Below are 17,781 nucleotides of genomic sequence, written 5' to 3' on the forward strand. Positions count from 1 at the left end.
ATATTATTATATTTTCATTTAGTTTTACAAGCAAGATGATCGAGGTCCAGCAAGAGAGGCTGAAGTTTGCAACAGAAAAACTACAGCTCAGAGAGCACCACTGGATATGACCCAAAACCAAAAACAAATAATTAATTTGAAACACAATAAAATGCTAAATAACAATATTTTAATAAATAATACTATTATTTATTATATTTAAATAACAATATTTGCCAGGTTTGTCTGTTTGTATCATTTAAGCAGATGCCTTGTATTTTAGCTAACACCCTGTTTGAGGGGGGAGCTGTCAGATGCATGGAGGCAGATGGTCACCCCTCAGCCCCTCACTTTCCTCTTCCTGCGAGCTGCCTCCTCTCCCCACAGCTGGCCACCTCACAGCGTCCACAGTCTCGATTTCCTCATCTCCCTGAGACTCGCTGTATCTAATTGGGGGCCCCAGGATGTGTCAGTGAGAGGAGCGGAGACTCAGGGCAGAGCTGACCAGCACCTGGAAATCCTCCTCCTCCTCCTGCTCCTGCTCCTGCTCCTCCTCCTCCTCCTCCTCTTCTTCCTCCTCCTCATCCTAGGCCATGACTGGCACTGACTCCCTGCAGTATGGGGTTGGGAAACTAGGGGGTGGGAACAGAGGCAGAGACCCCAGGACAAGGAGGAGAGATGCAGAGTTTGGGAGGAGGTTGGGAGGTGGGGAGAGAGAGTACAGGGGAATTTTGGAGAGAGATTTACAGAAGAGCCCCTCAGAGTGAGGAAGGGGCATGGCTGGGGGGGCAGGGGCCCCAGGACAGAAATGGAAAGGGGTCCCCAGATATTCAGACTCCACCCAGCAATGGCCCCACGGGGATAGACATTGATGCTATCAGATGACCTAGGGACAGGGACAGGGAGCCATGGGATGGTGCAGAGAGGCCACGAGGTGAAGAACAGGTCTTGGGGTTGGGAGGCAAAGGGTGTGGAGGTGGGGGGGCCTGGGATCCCAGGCCAGCAGGGTGAACCACCTGCCTCCGCCATGCCCATACTCACCCCACTCAGTAAAGTGACGGCACCACCTTCTTTGTAGGTGACACCCCAATTTTCCGGTGCCTCCTACATTTTTGGGGTAACACCCATGCCAGGATCCCCACCCGGCTCTAACGCTGCTTCCCTCACTGAGTCACTTCCAAGCCTGCCAGGCCTGTTGGGGGGAGACTCGGTGACTCAGGCCCCCAACTCTCTCCCTCAGGAGCCCTGGACCCCCAGCCCCTTCCTTCCTCTGAGCAGCCAGTGGGCCAAGCCCTGCTCCTGCAGCACCTGGAGCCCCCTCCTGCTGTGTCAGACCCCATGAGTCCTGGGGGGAGTCTGCCCTCCCCCACCCTCAGCCGCCTCCTCCTCAATCTGGTGGTGGTTTCCTGCCTTAGGTGCCAATATGAGTGCCCCAAGCACAGTAAGCCCCACACCTCCCGGATGGGAGCGCAGAGCCTCTCCCCAGGGAAGTGAGGGCCTCCCAGAGGCAGATGGGAGAAGACACCAGCACTCACTGTTGCCTTTCTTCGCTGCAGACTTGAACCCCCACTTTTTGATGTTGTTGTTGTTGTTATTTTGGGCTTTTTGGGTCACACCCGGTGATGCTCAGGGGTAACTTCTGGCTTTCCACTCAGGAATCACTCCTGGCGGTGCTTGGAGGACCATATGGGATGCTGGGAATCGAACCCAGGTCGGCTGTGTGCAAGGCAAACGCCCTCCCCACTGTGCTATCGCTCCAACCTCACGAGCCCCCACTTTCCATGACTTCTGGACCCCTCCTTCCCTTCCTTAACTTCTCCCCAGATCTCGACTCCACTGGCTCTCCCCATCTCTTCCACCTCTGGTCTCTGCCCACTTGCCTCTCCTCATGCCTGGCCCCTGCCCCCCACCCATTGTGCCCCAGGCAAGCCAGGAGGCCACTGTAGGGGGGCTGGGGAAGGAGGAAGAGGGGGAGGCCCAGTAGGGCCAGAGGGTCAGCCAGACCGGCTTGGCTCCACATGCTCCATCAGAGCCCCGCCCAGGCCCATGGGGCGGCCCCAATATAAACTGGTCCTGTCCCGAGCCTGAGAACTCAGAGTGCCGTGTCGCCTGTGTGTCTGCCCTGTCATCTCCGTGGTTGTCACCATCCAAACCTGCAGGTAGGAGCCCCACTTCTGCTCCCTGCTTCCCTGCATGGCTGACCCCAGCTCTGGGTGCCCCCCACAACTGCCTCCTCCACCAGGACAGAACTGGGTAGTGGAGTTTGGAAGCTCTGGGGCCAGCACCCCTCGTCTGGGCCATCCCAAAGGGGCTTCTCTTGGGCTCTGGGGCCTCAATGATCTGTCTGGGAAATGGGCTGGCAGTGCCATCCCCGTGCCGGGAGATGGGAGGCACCTGCTCTTCTGACTCACTCTCTCGGCTCTGCCTCTGGTCTGAGGGGGTCCGCTGGGGTCTGTGGGACAGCTGGACAGAGATCCGCGAGTTTCTCCCGGCACCCCTCCCCCTCTCCTAGCTGGCAGGCTCACCTGGCCTCTTTCTCCTCCCCCTCAACCTGTCCCCCAGTCCCGCCCCCGGTGCCCCTTGCCCAAGCCCCCATCTCCAGCGCCCCTGGCACAGATCCAGCCGGCTGTCACTATCACCGCTGCGGTCCCCCGCGCCGCCTCCACAGGGCCAGCAAGATGCAGTTCGAGATGCAGGAGTGCCGCGTGAAAGGCAAAGGTGGGCCTGCGGGCGCCCTCGGATGACAGCCGGCTCCTGCTGGCACCCCAGACCCCCGACATCCCCGGCTGGAGGCAGCAGCGACGCTTCTCCCTCGTCCCGCCCACTATGCCCCCAGTGCAGGACCCCACCCACCTGATGAGCGGGAGCCGTAGGGAAGGGGGAGGCATAGTGGGGTCCCCTCTGGGACCCCGCCCGGCAGAGGGAGAGGCAGCCGGAGGGAAAGTGTGAGGCTGCCCCATGACCCGTGTCCCCTCCACAGCCATGTCCTACCCAGTGACCAGCCAGCCCCAGTGTGCCAACACTTGCTACCAGACACAGGCCAGTGACTGGCACACGGGGCTCACGGACTGCTGCAACGACATGCCCGTCTGTGAGTGTAACCCTACCTCCAGCGCCCCCTCCCTGGGCCCTGAACCCCTTTCGCCTTCACCCCATCCTCGGACTCCCCACCCTCCCCCACCCTCCCGGATCTCAGCCCTTCCCAACCCCCAACCCCGCCCAGTGCATCCTCCACGTTCCTCCTGGTGGCCCCAACTCCCGCTTCAAACGCTGGTTCCCCACCTCTGAGCACCCCATCCTGGACCACCAGCTCCCCGCCCCCCGTCCCCCCTCTCCCGGGGAGCCTGGTCTCGGCCCCTGACCACGCCCACACCCGGCCCAGGTCTTTGCGGCACGTTTGCGCCCATGTGCCTGGCCTGTCGCATCTCCGACGACTTCGGCGAGTGCTGCTGCGCGCCCTACCTGCCCGGCGGCCTGCACTCGCTCCGCACCGGCATGCGCGAGCGCTACTGCATCCAGGTGAGCGCAGGCCCGGGGGCGCGCGCGGGGACGGGGGCGCGCGCGGAGACGGGGCCGCGCTGGCGCTCACCCACGCGCTCTGACCTCTTTCCCCCACCCACCAGGGATCCATCGGGCACGATTGGGCGGCGCTCACGTTTTGTCTTCCCTGCGCGCTGTGTCAGATGGCGCGGGAACTGAAGATCCGAGAATAAAGGGGCTCCCCCTTCCCCACTTTTCTTTTGGTCCTCTGGCCTCCGCTGCGCCCTCCCGGGAGGGCCCGCCCTTCCAGCTCTCTCCCAGCTGTCCCATGTACACCCACAATAAAAAAAAAAAAAAAACCTGAAAACCAACCCCGCCCACGTTTTTGTCCCTTGGGAGGAATCTGGGCGGGGAAGGGCCAGCCAGGAGATGGGGACTCAGGGATGGGCCTGCCGGGGTGCAAAGGGGAATTGCCTCATTGTGAAATCTTTCCATTTCCATTTTGGTGGGTGTTTTGTTTTGTGGGAACCAAGGAACCACACTGGCGGTGGGTGCTCTGTGGGTGCTCAGGGACTGTGGGGCACCCTGCTGGAATTGGAGCCTCCCACATGCACTCCTTGAACTATCCCCCTGACAGGATCTTTTGGGAGTGTGTTTGTGTGTGTGTGTGTGTGTATTTCGGGGGGGTGGAGGGGGTGGGAAACAGCAGGAGGCACTCAGGACCCCAAAAATCCCCAGGTCTCAGCAAGATGTTTGTGACATTGGCAAGTGCTCCCCACTCTCCCCCAGGGTCCCCTCTAATGAAGACCCCCTAAGGCTCTGCCCAGATCCTGAAAATCAAAAAATCTATCTTGGTAGAGAAGCCAAGTTACACAAATTCTTATATTGCAGGGGTGGGCGGTGGTGCACCACCTGTAATGCTCAGGGGCTATATCTGGCTCTGTGCTCTTCCAGCAGTGCTCAGGGGACCATGTCGTGCTGGGGATTGAACTCAGGTGGGCTGCATGCCAGACAAGAGCCTTAACTCTGGCTGCCTCGAGATCTAAGGACAAACTAGGGAGCGCTGCATGGTTCACCAGAAGCTGAGCCTTGAACACCGTTCACAGGCCGAGCACTGCTCCCTGAAGCCAAAGCAACCGTTAAGGAGCCCGAGTTCAATCCACTCTCTGTGGCAAAAATCATCTATTCAGTCCCCAGATCTAACAGGCCTGGGGTCCACCTTGACTTTTGCTGAATTCACAGCTTCCCGCCCTGAGTCTAACCCCAAACAGATTCAACGGCAGACATGGGAGGCTCAGCTGGGATGTGAAGACCCGAAAGTGAATCCAATCAGCAGTCATTGCTGCTAATGGCATAATTAATATATAATTAAGTAATTTTACCATCATGGCTCCTCTCACCGGTGCTTTTCTCTTCTCTTCCACTCTCTGATCCGTACAGCCAACCATCAGTGACACCTTCACTTGCAATAGCAAACTGGCATCTCAAATTTCACCTGCAATGCCAAATCCCCCCCCAAGCCCCCCATATCTGCTCTTCACCTTCACCCACCTCCACTCTGTCATCAAAGCTTCATCCTGCCCCAGCTCCTGCATCTCCTGCTCTGCAGAGTTGAATCCTTACCAAACCCAACACCTTCCCTTCTCCGACCTTGTCTCCTATTCTTACCCTTCCAACTACGTTTTAAAAATCCCCTCCTTGGGGCTGGAGCGATAGCACAGTGGGTAGGGCGTTTGCTTTGCACGCAGCCAACATGGCCGACACAGGTTCGATTCCCAGCACCCCATATGGTCCCCTGAGCACCGCCAGGAGCAATTCCTGAGTGCATGAGCCAGGAGTAAGCCCTGAGCAGCGCCGGGTGTGACCCAAAAAGAAAAAAAAAATCCCCTCCTTCCGTCTTCCCTTTCAATGCTGTTTTGGGGCTCAGGGTCATGCCTGGTGGTGCTCCAGGAAGCATGCCATGCTGGGTTCAAACTTGGGGCTTTCACATACCAAGTGTGGCTCCCAGACCTTGTAATTGTCACTCACACTGTGGAAACCAGTGATTGCTCACAACAGCCAGTGGCCAGGAATGTGACTTATGGGTAAAGTTCCTGCCGTGTGTGTGTGTGTGTGTGTGTGTGTGTGTGTGTGTGTGTGTGTCCCTGGGTCCTATCCCCTGTGGCATCAGAAACAAAATCCCAAACCAGTCCCCAGCACAGTACCAGGCGCCCAAAGCCCTTGGTGGCACCTATCCTCTTTACTTGAAGATTCTGGGGTCTTGGGGGCCACACAAGGGCAGGGCAGCTGCCCACAAGGCTGCTGGGAAGTCAATGGAACTGCAGCAATGACATGCAGGCGAAGTGCCCACACGCGGCTCCTAGGTCTCGCCGGCCATGGGCACTGGGAGGAAACAGGGCCGATGGCAAACATGCACGTGGTGGGCTGACCCCCAGGAAGCCCTTTAACTGCCCAGGGTATGGAAAGGCTGTGAGATTCGTGGACCCTGGGAGAGAGGCCGCCCTGCACCCCTCACGTCTACTTCCTGCTGTGCCCCTCAGCAATACTGCATATGTGGGGTCTGGGGTGGTGATGCCCAGAGGCCCACAGAGGTCCATCACATGCCTTGTGTGTGCTGGCGTTAGCCTGGGCCATGCCAGAACCTGTGAGCACAGCCTGGCCATCTCCCCTCCTGAGAAACAGGGTTCCCCGAGATGGGGTCAGGGGTCAAAGACCCCGCTGCCCTATTCTCTCTTAGGATACCACCTGGACACCACCTAGCAGGTCACCCCACCTTCCATACACAGATAGCCCCAGACACAGAGTCTCCCACACTCCACTCTTTATTGTTGACCCAAGTACACCCCTCTCCACTTTCAAGACTGAGGCCCCCTGCCAAGGGTAAGGTGCAGGTAGGACCAGCTCCCCAGGGGTCCCAAAAGGCAACTGGGGTTCAAGTCTTGGGAAAGGAGAATACCAAGTTCAAAAGGGGAGAAGGGCTTAGAAGTCAAAGGTGGGACTGGCTGGGGACAGCCCCTGCAGGGACCCCGATTTCATCTCCAGGTGAGCTGAAGGCTGAGGATTTCACCCTTCTCCTGACCTCTCCTGCCTGGGCGGGTGGCTCTGCCACCTCCAGTGGCAGGGTCCTGTCCTGGCCCTGTGCTTCTGTGGGCCAGCCTCTGCTCAGGAACCCCACACACACCCAGAGCACAGGCAGCATGGCTCCTGAGGAACCTCGTCTCTGGGGGTACCCCAGGGCCGAGACTGGGCTCATCTTCCACTGGGCCCCCATCTCCATCTCAACCAACCAGCTGCCACTGACACACAGAGGGTGCCACAGGTGCGGATGATGCTGGACTCCTCTCCCCTGCCACCAGGGCACCCAATCCCATCCCACTCTCTGTCCCACTCTCATCTCCCGAGTCCCTGCGGGTGCCCCCACCCCAGTTCACAGACCCCGTCCAACCGCTCCAAGTCCCATCCTTCCTCCAGAAACTGCCCAGTGGCTTCCCACTGCCCTGAGAATAAGACCCCAAACCCACTTGGGGCCCACTGGCCCCTCTGGCCGCTGGTGCTTCCCACAAAACCAGCCCGGGGCTTTGCCATGAAGGCCTCAACCTTGACCTTGAGTGACCGTAAGTGCCCTCTGCCTGGAACCTCCTCCGGCTGTGCTTCCTTCTCCCAGACTGAGCAAGATGCTGCCCCAAAGGCCTTGTCCCGCCAGCATGTGCGGGATCAGTGTCCACGCTGACTGTCCCCCTTCACTAGAACAAAGTCCCAGGCATCAGGGAACACCGCCTGGCTTGGTCGCCCGCCTGGGGCCTCAGCAGTGCCTGGCACACAGCAGGTTTCAATAAATAATGGTTGAAAGTAGGGCAGAGTCGGCCCTGCCAGGGGACGGGGAGGGGACCAGAGGCCCCTGGAGACACTAGCATTGGACATGCGGTGGGTCAGAGTGACATGCTGGTGAGATTGTCCTGGCTCAGCAGTCCCTTGCGGCCGGCGCCCGGCCCATGCCCACCACCCCCAGCGCCCCCACCACCCCCGCAGTAGTCGTGGAGCCTGTGCCTCAGGGTGACCAGGGCCGAGCCCAGGCAGGCGCCGTTGGGTGCGTGGGGCCCTCCGGGCAGCCGCAGTAGCAGCGTGGCCACCCCTGCCATGCCATCCTCGGTGGGCTCCAGCGTGATGGGCCCTGCGCGCAGGCCGGCCGGGCTGGCGGGGAGGGCGGGCGAGCAGCAGCCCCCTCCCCCGGGGCCCCAGGGCCCGCCGGCCCCTGTCAGCAGCAGGGGGGCCAGGAAGGGCTCAGAGCGACGAAAGGCGGGTGGTGGGAGGCCCGTGGGTTTCCAGGTGGGTGCCGGGGCGGCAGGGTCGGGTGGGAAGCAGACGGTGACCTTGGCAAAGGGGCGGCTGGCCATCTTGGTCATCTCCTGCAGGTGGCGGCGCTGCTCCTGCCGCTGGTCCAGGGCCTGCTTGGCCTTCCAGAGGAGCACGCAGAGCGAGAGGAAGAGGAAGAAGCAGGAGAAGAAGACTGAGAAGAAGACGAACAGGTCGATGTGGGCCTGGTCCTGCCGGAAGAAGAGCAGGCCCTGCGAGTCGGCTGAGCCGTTGGCACCCGGCCCGCTCGGGTCCCCCACGCCCAGCAGCAGCAGGTACACGCGGCTGGACTTGAGGGCGTGGTGCTCGTGCGGGTATGTGATGACCAGCCGGTCCCGCACCCCTCGCACCACCAGAACCGTCGAAGGCTCCGTCACTGTCACGTAGGTGATCAGGCCCCGGGGCCACACCTCCCGCACCCTGGGCTCTGCCGGGGCCCCTGGCCCACTCCCGGCCCCAGCCCCCCCAGGATCCCCCGCTGCCCGGGGACCCCCCTCGGCCGGGGGTGGTGGGGGTGGCGGCGGTGGCGGTGGCTGGATGTGCACGGTGTGGACACCCGTGTCGGGAGCCACGCGGACCACGAAAGTGTCATAGGAGGTGGAGACATAGAGGTCCACGGCGCCAAAGGTGACGTCCAGGGTCAGGCGGATGTCCACGTTTGTGAACTTGGGCTGCACACCGAAGAGGACGGTGCGGCCGGGGCCCAGGGCGCGGCGCTTGGGCTCGTGGAAGCAGTTGGTCTGAGAGAGCGGGTCGAGGCAGCACTCCTGCTCCACCGAGATGAGCCGGTAGCACTGCTGCCCACCCAGTGGGCTCCCGTGGAATGACTCCCGGCACTTGGCGCACTGCAGGCAGAGTGGGGACAGCTTCTGGAGCTGTGGCACTTCTGTGGCACTTCTGGCACCCCCCACCTCCCTCCTGGCGCAGAGGCCCCCAGTCCACCCTTGACCCTGGCATGGGGGCACCCAGGCTCAGAGCAAGCCAGTCACCACTTCTCCACAGCCTTGACGGTGGCAATGGGGCTGCCAGAGCTGTGCCCACCAGGTGGCCCCCACTCGCTGAGGCACGTGCCCCACTCATCTCCACCATGTCAAAATCCAGGGCAGCTTCGCACGAAGTCCCCCATGTCCCAGGTCTTCCATCCCCACCTCTCTGTCCTTCCCCCTTGTCCTGGTCCTTCTAGCCGGGACCCACACTCAGGATGTGTCCCTCAGATGCCTGCTCCTCTCAACCCTCCACCTCCTGCGGGACAGTGCATCTGACCCATCTGGTCCCCTCCGGCACCCCAACACCCTAGCAAGACAGGTACTCTGCCCCCTGGTGCTCACATGCTCCATGCCACTCAAGGCCGAAGCTGCCTGTGGCACCCGGAGGTAGGAGGGGCTCAGAATCAGGCCAGCTGCGTGGATGGGCTGGGGGAGACCACTCAGGCTCTGGGTGCCAAGCAGGGCTAATCGCAACTCCAGACCCAGCCCAGGCAGGCAAGATACTGGGGCGACGCCTCACTTTCCTACGATGTCCACAGCCGGATAAAGCACCGGCAGCATGACCCTGAGGGGTCTCCCAATCTGTCCTGGCCCTGGTGTCCCCGCTGTACCACCCATGGCAGGACACCCCTTCACTTTCACTCTGGACACTAGAGAAACTCAGTTCAGACTTGAACCCTCTCTGGGCACAGGCCAGCCCCTTTGGATGGTATCAGACACACAAGCACAGGGGCTGGGCCTGTTGCTCGAGGGGTTATACAGAGTGGAGCACTGGGTGCCCCCTCAGCACCACCCACCAGGGGCAGCCCAAACCCCTTCTCCTGAACTTTTTTTAGAATGAAAAACAAGAGAATAAAAACTCCGGTTGAGGGCAGAGCATCAGGGAGGCACGAAAGTTCCACCCCGCACACCTCGACAGAGAGGAGGCTTCCAGAGAGCAGAAGAGAGACTGAGGCGAGCAAAGGGAGGTGTGACCCGAGCTGTCCTCCCAGCAGGAAACGCTTGGCCCAGACCTGTGTTGCCGAGTCCCCACTTCCCTGTCCTATGGGCTGTGAGCCCCTGCCCCCTGCCCCCTCCGGGCTGTGCGCCCCTGCCCCCTACCCCCTCTGGGCTGTGAGTCGCTGCCCTCCATCCCCTCTGGGCTGTGAGTCGCTGCCCTCCCCCCCTCTGGCTGTTTGCCCCTGCCCGCCGCACCTGGTACTTGTAGCAGTCTCGGCGGTCACTCGGGGAGCCACCCTGGCATGTGCCCGTCTCCGTGTTGTTCTGACACGGGCAGCCCGTCCCGTCCTGCTCGTTGCACGTGTCTGCGTGGCCATTACACTGGCATCTGAGGGGCAGGAAGAAGACAGGATCACAGAGGCCCTGAGCAGATGCTGGCCCTGTGAGCCGAGCCCCAGCAGCAGCCAGAAGGAGACACCGGGTAGCAACCCGGAGGAAGGGGACACCTGGCCTCTGGCCCATCTCCAGCACCAGGAAACTGGTGGAGCCCAGGGGTCCATACCTCCCCAGCTCTCCCCCTGAGAGTTCATCCTCCCCGGGGTGAGAGCAGAGGGCGGGGGTGGGGGGTCCAGACTCGGGGGCCCTTCCTGGTGCTCATGGCCCTGCCACCCCCGCTGCTTACTTGGTGCATTTCCCATCCAGGAGGAAGTAGCCGTGCAGGCAGCTCTCGCATCTGTCCCCGTAGCTGTTGTTCTGACAGTTCACACACACAGCCTCATCCTCACTAGGACCTTCTGTAACCCAGTTCTCGATCTGGCCAAGGAAGAAGTAGGGATCACAGAAAGAACTGGGCCTGGCCCCTGCCTCTGACTAGAAATCCCAGTCCCTCCTCCCTCAGACCTGGGGTCCAGGCTTCCACTCCTCCTCCCTCAGACCCGGGCTCCAGACCCCCAACCTCTTCCCTCAGACCTGGGCTCCAGGCCCCCAAGCCTCCTCCCTCAGATCCAGGTTCTAGGACACCAGCCTCCTCCCTCAGACCCAGGTTCCAGGCTCCCAGCCTCCTCCCTCAGACCCAAGCTCCAGGCCTCAGCCTCTTTCACCTCCTCTGGGTCCAGGGAGTACTTCTCCGGCTCCCTCCTGGCCATCTCGAGCTCCTTCCTGGAGACGCAGACGTGGCTGTTGCCGCGACAGAAGGCATGGCAGGGCCGGCATGTGCCACCCCCCACGGCCGAGCCCACAAAGAGCGGGAGGCACTGCTCACAGTGGCTGCCCTGGGAATGGCGGTGACGGGGCAGTGAGCAGAGCTGGAGAGTGACAGGGGTGGACACTCTCCCACCTGTGCCCCAAGGTGCCACAGCCCTCGCTAGGTGGGCTTCCCCCTGGCCCAGCTGCCCAGTCTCCAAGAGCACGTGCCCGCCCGCCCTCCATGCCCTCCTGTCCCCTTCCGTGTCACCGCCCAGCTGCACTCTGGTTCTGCCCACGGAAGGGTAGGGGGCAGGAGGTGGCGCACCTTGGTGTGGTTGCGGCACAGCAGGCAGTGGTCGCGCGCCCCCACGCCGGCACACTCGCTGTGGCGGTTACAGCGACACTCCGTGGAGCAGTTGCGGCCAACAAAACCGAAGTGACAGCGGCAGTAGTCGGGCTCCACGCATGATCCGTTGACGCAGCCCTGGGCACACACGGGGCGGCACAGCCCCGTCACGCTGCAGGATGAGGAGGGTGAGAGTCGAGCTGGGGCTGCAGCCCACCACCCCCGCCCTGCCTGCCTCACCCCTGTGCTGCTCCCTCCCACTGCCGGGCGAGGGAGCAGCCCCCCTGACTGCCCCTTCAGTTGCAACCCACAAACTTTCCCCTCCCAGGGTGCCCCTGCCACACTCGCCCACCAGACCCGCTTTGACACTTCTTAGAGGAACACCACCTGTACCCTTCAACCATGCCCCCACTGTTGCCCACCCCAACCCACCCCCACCAGTCCATGAGCTGCCCACTTCCCGCCTGGCCGCCAGGGGGCGCAGACTCACTTGTCCATGGTGTAGCCCGTTTTGCAGCTGCACTCATAGCCGTGGGGCCGGTCGTGGCAGTTTTGCGTCTCGTTGCAGTCGTGGTGCCCGTTAGCACATTCATCCTCAGGGGGGCAGGACAGGAAGGCCCACGAAGCCTCATCACGCTCACACGTCAGCCCTGGCACACAGATGGAGGGTTTCACCTGGGGGAGCTTCTGTGCCACCCAGACACCATTCCCCAGGGCACCCCCCTTCCCCTCATCCCCAAATCCACCTCACCTTCGCGGGGGCCGCTGAGGCCACCCTCCAGGCAGCGGCCTCCCCCATCCTGGCCACCCCAGGCGCACCAGCCACAGTGCGGGCGCCGCAGGCACACAGCACACTGGGTTGCCTGGGCACAGCCCAGGGAGCAGCTCTCGGGGCCCCGGAGCAGCCGCCCGCAGCCCCCCGCCATGCAGCGGAGGGGCAGGTAGGATGGGCTAAGGCACTGTGGGTGAGAGAGGAGCACAGGTCACTTGGGGGCTCTTCCCTCATCCCACCCTCTTCTCAGGGAGCAGCAGACTGGGGCACTCCCCGCAGGCTCTGCAGAACCATCTGGCCTCTCCCTCCCGCATCCATAACTTAGCCATTACGCCAGCCTGGGGCAATGGGAGGAGGGAATGACAGTAAATGACAGAAGAAAGGGACAAGAGGGCCAGGTAATACAGCAGGGAGGGCGTTCCATGTGGTCCCTGAGCACTGCCAAGACTAATTCCTGCGTGCAGAACTGGGAGATAAGCCCTGAGTATCAAGTACCAAGAACCACAAAAAAGAGAAGAAGGAAGAAGAAAGGGAGGAGGAGGACACGGGCATAGGAAGGGAGGAAAGGGAGATGGAAAGGGAGGAGGAGGAGGAAGAGGAGGAGGAAGAATCTACCCCGGGCTGCACATGCCTGGTGTGGGGGTCAGGAGTCCCCTTCACACACTGGCATGGGGCACAGTGGCTGCAGCAGGGGCCCCCAGTGGAGAAACAAGACGGACAGATTACAAGTCAGACACTGGGCAAAAACGGAGACTTGGCAGCCAGAGTATAAGGATCTGCCTCTGTAGGCTGGGAAGCTGAGGGGCTGCTCAAGGGACCCAGAGACAGGGTGCAACACGGTCTGGAGGCTCAGTTGCACCCCTTGGACCACATCTCAGACACAGGGGAACCAGGTGAGGCCGGCCGTGCGGGCAGGGCAGGGCAACCCGTGATCTGGATTAGAAGGGGCTGCCCAAGCCCCAAGTCGCTGGCTCAAGGTCCCACCCCACTCAACAGCCCCGCCAGCCTGGGCTCGAATCAAAGTATAACATCATGCTGGGGAACCCTGGCACCACACAATCCTGTGTCCAAGCACTGCTGAGAGTGACCCCTGATCACAGAGTGAGAATATCCTCTGAGTACCACTGGGCATGACTCAAACATCCCTCTTCACCTCATAAAAAAAATCAAAAAACAACAACAGAACCCGTGGACACAATGGGGCTTGGTCACATGCAAGGCCAGCCCGCACCCCGTTCTCTCAGCTCCAAGGTGCTACTTGTGTTTTGGGGGGAGGGGGGAATCCCAATAGGTGCTCCCCCAGTGATACTCAGCCAGGCCTGGGTCTGGCAGTTCTGGGGGCCTCTTGGCAATCTCAGGAGACATGCGGTGCCAGGACTTGAACCAGTTCGGGGCCACAGTTTGGCTGTAACATCTCCCGGTTGTGTTTTATAGAAATCCAGGCATGGGGCTGGGGAGAGAGCTCTGAGGTCCGTGGTGCAAACAAGTCACGCACAGTGACCCAAGTATGATCCTGGCACCTCATGACTGCCCCCGCCTCCACAGTGCTGCCAGGCTGGCCCTGGTGGGCACACACGTGGATGCATGTGTGTGCGAAGGCATGTGTGCGTCCACTCGTGGGTGACAGAGCCGAACGATGCCAGAGGATGAAGTGGAATGGGGAGGAGCGGAGCTGAGCTCACCAGGGCTGGGGACGCCCGAGCAGCCCTGCTCCCCACGGCCCCGCAGTGACCCAGGTGGCCCTTCACCCCCAAAGCTCCCAGAACAGCACGACCAGGGATGAGAGGCCAGTGGGGAATGGGGGGGGGGGGGGGGGATGGAGAGAGGGAGCTGGGGGAGCCTTAGCAAGAGCTGCAGGCTCAGGGGTCCCGGGAAGAGGCAAGGAGGGTCGGAGGCATGTGGGGGCAGGGGAGGGGTGGGCAGGGTCTGGGTACCTGCTGGAGGCTGCTGCTCCACACACAGTGCTGCCAGCCGCCGTCAGCACCCTTGGAGTCCAGGCAGGCAGAGCAGTTGGGCAGCAGGTGGCAGGGGGTGGGGCAGGGCAGGGGGGGCGATGACTCCACTGGCATGGGGGACACGTTCAGCAACGAGTGGCTGAAGCATGTCCAGTCGTAGGTGGGCTGCACCGAGAGGATGCGGCGGGTCTCCCCTGGGGGATTGGGAGGCGCCAGGGTGAGCGAGGGTGTCGGGGGTCCTGTGGTGCAAACAAGGACCGTCCCCCCAGGGCAGGACCCTCTCTAGGCCCACCTGTGCGCTTGAACTGTCGCGTCCACATGCATTTGCCCTCCCGAGTGCAGTGACCACAGTCGGCCGCACCGCACGCTGCCTCTGAGCAATTCCCGGCCCAGAAGACCTCGCGCTGGTTGATGCGACAGTCATTCTCCGACGTGCAGGAGCCATTGCGGCCGATGCAAGCACCCTCGGGGCAGTTGGTGCACCACTTGCAGCGGGGGGCGGACGCCTGGGGAGGGGTGATGTGTGGTGGGCTCAGCAGGACCCTACCTGTCTCTTCCAGGACCCGAGGCCAGGCTTCCCCCACTCACCTCTCCATCTCCAGGCTGCAGGGTGCGGGGGTGGCGGGCCAGGCACTCACTGCAGGTCCGCAAGCGGCGGCACTCCTCTGGGGAGCGAGGCATCGGGGAGCAAGGGGGACCCCCGCAGCCCAGCCTGGGGAGGTAGGAGGTGCGGCTCACACACATGCATACCCTGCCGCTTCACAGGGGCTTCCCCAAATGACCCCAAACTAGATTACAACAAGCATCCCCAGCACGCTTCTCCTGCATCCACCCACGCCCCCACACACCCATCTCCTGAGCTGGAGACACAGCATCCTGCCTTCTGCTACCCCTTGCCCCCAGGGCTCCTGAAGATCCAGCCTGCCCCCAGCCAGGCATCCTCCCTCCCCACCACCCCAGGCATTTCCTGCGCAGTGGCCTCTGTCCCCACTGTTCCTGTCAGTTGAAACCTTGGGAGGTACCCCAACACCAGGGTTTGGGGTAACTGCCAATCCTGGCCCCCAAATCCTGAAGTGCGTGCTTCACGACTTCCCAGGCCACTGTTGCTATATACTCCCCCCGGAACTGGGGGAGCACCCCCCAACCAGATCCATTTAAGTGTCTGTGGACACTGGGGGGAACACTGATACACTGACTGAGCACAAGAGCCTGACTTGCAGCACCCCAAGAGTCCCAAGCCATGGTACCAGGGGACCAGTGCCCAGCCGGGGAGGGCTGTGCAGTGGACGCACCCCCCCACGGCCCTTTCTGAGTTCAGGCCCCATTTCCCGTCTCAACTCCCCACCTGCATGGACTGGGGCAGCCCCACGGCTGAACCCCTGTTCCCCACATCCTGTGATGAGGGCCCAGCACAAAGCCCCCACATCACCCAGAGCACATGAGGACACGGTCCCAGTCCCAAGCAGGGGTGTATGCTTGGAGTTCCCCCACCCCAGCCGAAGCTGATCCCTCATTTTCCCAGCACCACTCCCCTGTGAAGGACCCCATGTGGTCAGTCACCAGCGTTACCTGTGGGCCTGGTCTCCGGACAAGCAGGCCCCGTGGCACCAGGTACAGGCCCCAGACTGGTTACAAGCCTCAGGGGAGGGCAGCAGGCGGCAAGGGTCAGGGGGTAGGGTAAGGGCCAGCAGGCGGCCCAGGGCCACTCCCCCGAAGCCCCCTGAGATGTACAGGCGGCCTCCCACTGCTGCCACGGCATGGGCCACAGACTCCTCCATCGGGGGTCCCACGGAGGCTGGGCCTGGGGAAAGATGGGGTCTTCAGAGACTCAGAGAGACAGTGAGGGACGGACCAGGGCAGACGCAGATACTGGAGAGACAGAGCAGGGACAGAGGCACAGGAGAGGAGACACAGGAACTGAACCCACAAGACACCATGAGGAGGTTTGGGCGCCTGGGGCACTGAGTCCAGTGAGTCCCATCACATTTCTTTCCCCACTATTCAACAACCGAAACAGACAATGCGGTCGAGCAAAACCCCCCAAAGGATGCTGAGTGTGGGGCCAGAGCCATAGCAGAGGATAAGGCATTTACCTGGAACACGGTCAACCTGGATTCCATCCCTGGCACCACATGGTACCCCGAGCCCCTCCAGGAGTGATTCCTGAGCACAGAGCCAGGAGCCAGCCCTGACCATCGCCAAGTGCCCAAACACACACACACACACACACACACACACACACACGCACGCACGCACCACACACGCACACATAGACACTGAGTTTAATTCCCGCAGCTGCGCCAGGAGATCTGCAAGGCCCTGCCACCGCTCAGTTTCCAGGACTGGCCCAGCTCGCTGTCCCAGGACAGGTTCACTCATTCTATATAGAGGATGGAATCTGGGCACCTCACCCAACCTCCTGACTAGCTCTCAACACAGGAGTTCACTCCCATCCTGTCCCACATCTCCTGCTCACCCACCTTCCAGAACCAGTCAGTCTCCAAGAGCAGAAACTTGCCAATGAAACAGTCCAGAGACATACAAAGACTCCCAAGACTGTGTGAAGCGGGTCTCTGACAAGTGAACATTTCTTTATAAACTCTTTGCTCTGACCCTACCAACCCACTCTGGGTAAATTCTTTCTATTATTATTTTGCTTTATGAGTCACACCTGGCGATATTCAGGGGTTACAGTTACTCTTGGCTCTATTCCTCCTGGCATTGCTTGGGGGACCATATGGGATCCCAGAAATTGAACCCTTATCGGATACATGCAAAGCAAAAGCCTACTACTGTACCATTGCTCTGGCTCCCAGGTAAATTCTTTTACCACCCCACGGTTTGGACCCCGCGGGCCTAGGTACAAGTTCCTCCTTCAATACGTCATGGCAGAAAAGGAGAAAGGACAGACAGAAACAGACAAGATTGAGACCGGAGCTGGGTGACAGATGGGAAAAGCAAGGGGAAAAGAGAAGGCATAACAGATGCACAAGGCAACTCCCAGACCCATCCGTGCCCATTGACAGGGTGGGGAGGAAGCACCGTGACAAGTATTCACAGCTTTCGTAAGATGAGTGACTTTGTTGCTTTTATTTTGCTTGTTTTTATTTCAAATCTCGGTTCTACACTCAGGAATCACTCCTGATGGGCTCAGGGGACCCTACAGGGTGCCAGGGACTGAACCCTGGTCAGCCACATGCAAATGTCCTACGCACTGTACTATATTGCTCAGGCTCAGTGATTTTTTTTTTTAATTTTGAACCATATCTGGTGGTGCTCAGGGATATTTGATTTTTGTTGTTGTTTTGCTTGTTTGGGGGTTGACACCTGGCAATGCTTAGGGGCTACTCCTGACTCTACACTCAGGAATCATTCCTGGCAATGTCCAAGGGACCCTATGGGATGCTGGGGATTGAACCTGGGTCAGACAGGCACAAAACAAATGTCCTCCCCACTGTACTATTGCTCTGGCACACAATGAAAAAGAAAATTTCCTAAGAGAAAGTCTCTTAGGAAATGGCTGAGACAGTGGGGTAGGAACAGCTATTGCCAGGGTTGTGATGGGAGCCCAGTGACTGGATCGCAGGGGTTCTGGGTAGTAAGGGACAAGGAGGGACTCACGTGTGAGGTCAGGCAGGAGCCAGGAGTTGCAGTTGACCTGATAGAGCAGGACGTCACTGCTGAACTCGTCCGGGTCCGAGCGCCCCCCAAGGATCACCATGGTGTCCCCTAGCAGAGCTGCCGCATGGAAAAGCCGGGGCCGGGGCTGGGGGACAGGGATGACCA

At 60.8% G+C, this 17,781-nt stretch overlaps 2 protein-coding genes across 2 annotated transcripts in view; one reads left to right on the plus strand and one right to left on the minus strand.

Moving 5' to 3' along the window:
- Positions 1-17,781, minus strand: part of MEGF8 (multiple EGF like domains 8) — a 58,075-nt gene that overhangs the window by 14,092 nt on the left and 26,202 nt on the right. Inside the window, exons 30-41 of the mRNA XM_056136600.1 lie at positions 17,617-17,761; positions 15,565-15,796; positions 14,584-14,707; positions 14,288-14,501; positions 13,975-14,189; positions 12,020-12,227; positions 11,759-11,918; positions 11,248-11,440; positions 10,838-11,008; positions 10,420-10,550; positions 9,993-10,125; positions 6,303-8,657 (exon numbers count right to left, since the gene is read on the minus strand). Coding sequence (XP_055992575.1) covers positions 7,389-8,657; positions 9,993-10,125; positions 10,420-10,550; positions 10,838-11,008; positions 11,248-11,440; positions 11,759-11,918; positions 12,020-12,227; positions 13,975-14,189; positions 14,288-14,501; positions 14,584-14,707; positions 15,565-15,796; positions 17,617-17,761 — 3,195 coding nt within the window. The 3' untranslated portion in view covers positions 6,303-7,388. The remainder of the gene's footprint in view (positions 1-6,302; positions 8,658-9,992; positions 10,126-10,419; positions 10,551-10,837; positions 11,009-11,247; positions 11,441-11,758; positions 11,919-12,019; positions 12,228-13,974; positions 14,190-14,287; positions 14,502-14,583; positions 14,708-15,564; positions 15,797-17,616; positions 17,762-17,781) is intronic.
- Positions 2,593-3,736, plus strand: CNFN (cornifelin). The gene is made up of 4 exons (XM_056136609.1): positions 2,593-2,697; positions 2,960-3,070; positions 3,362-3,498; positions 3,603-3,736. The coding sequence occupies exons 1-4, from the start codon at positions 2,658-2,660 to the stop codon at positions 3,690-3,692; spliced, it is 378 nt and encodes a 125-aa protein (XP_055992584.1). The 5' UTR covers positions 2,593-2,657; the 3' UTR covers positions 3,693-3,736.

Source organism: Sorex fumeus, unplaced genomic scaffold (assembly GCF_029834395.1).
Source record: "Sorex fumeus unplaced genomic scaffold, SorFum_2.1 ptg000122l, whole genome shotgun sequence".
NCBI lineage: Eukaryota > Metazoa > Chordata > Mammalia > Eulipotyphla > Soricidae > Sorex > Sorex fumeus.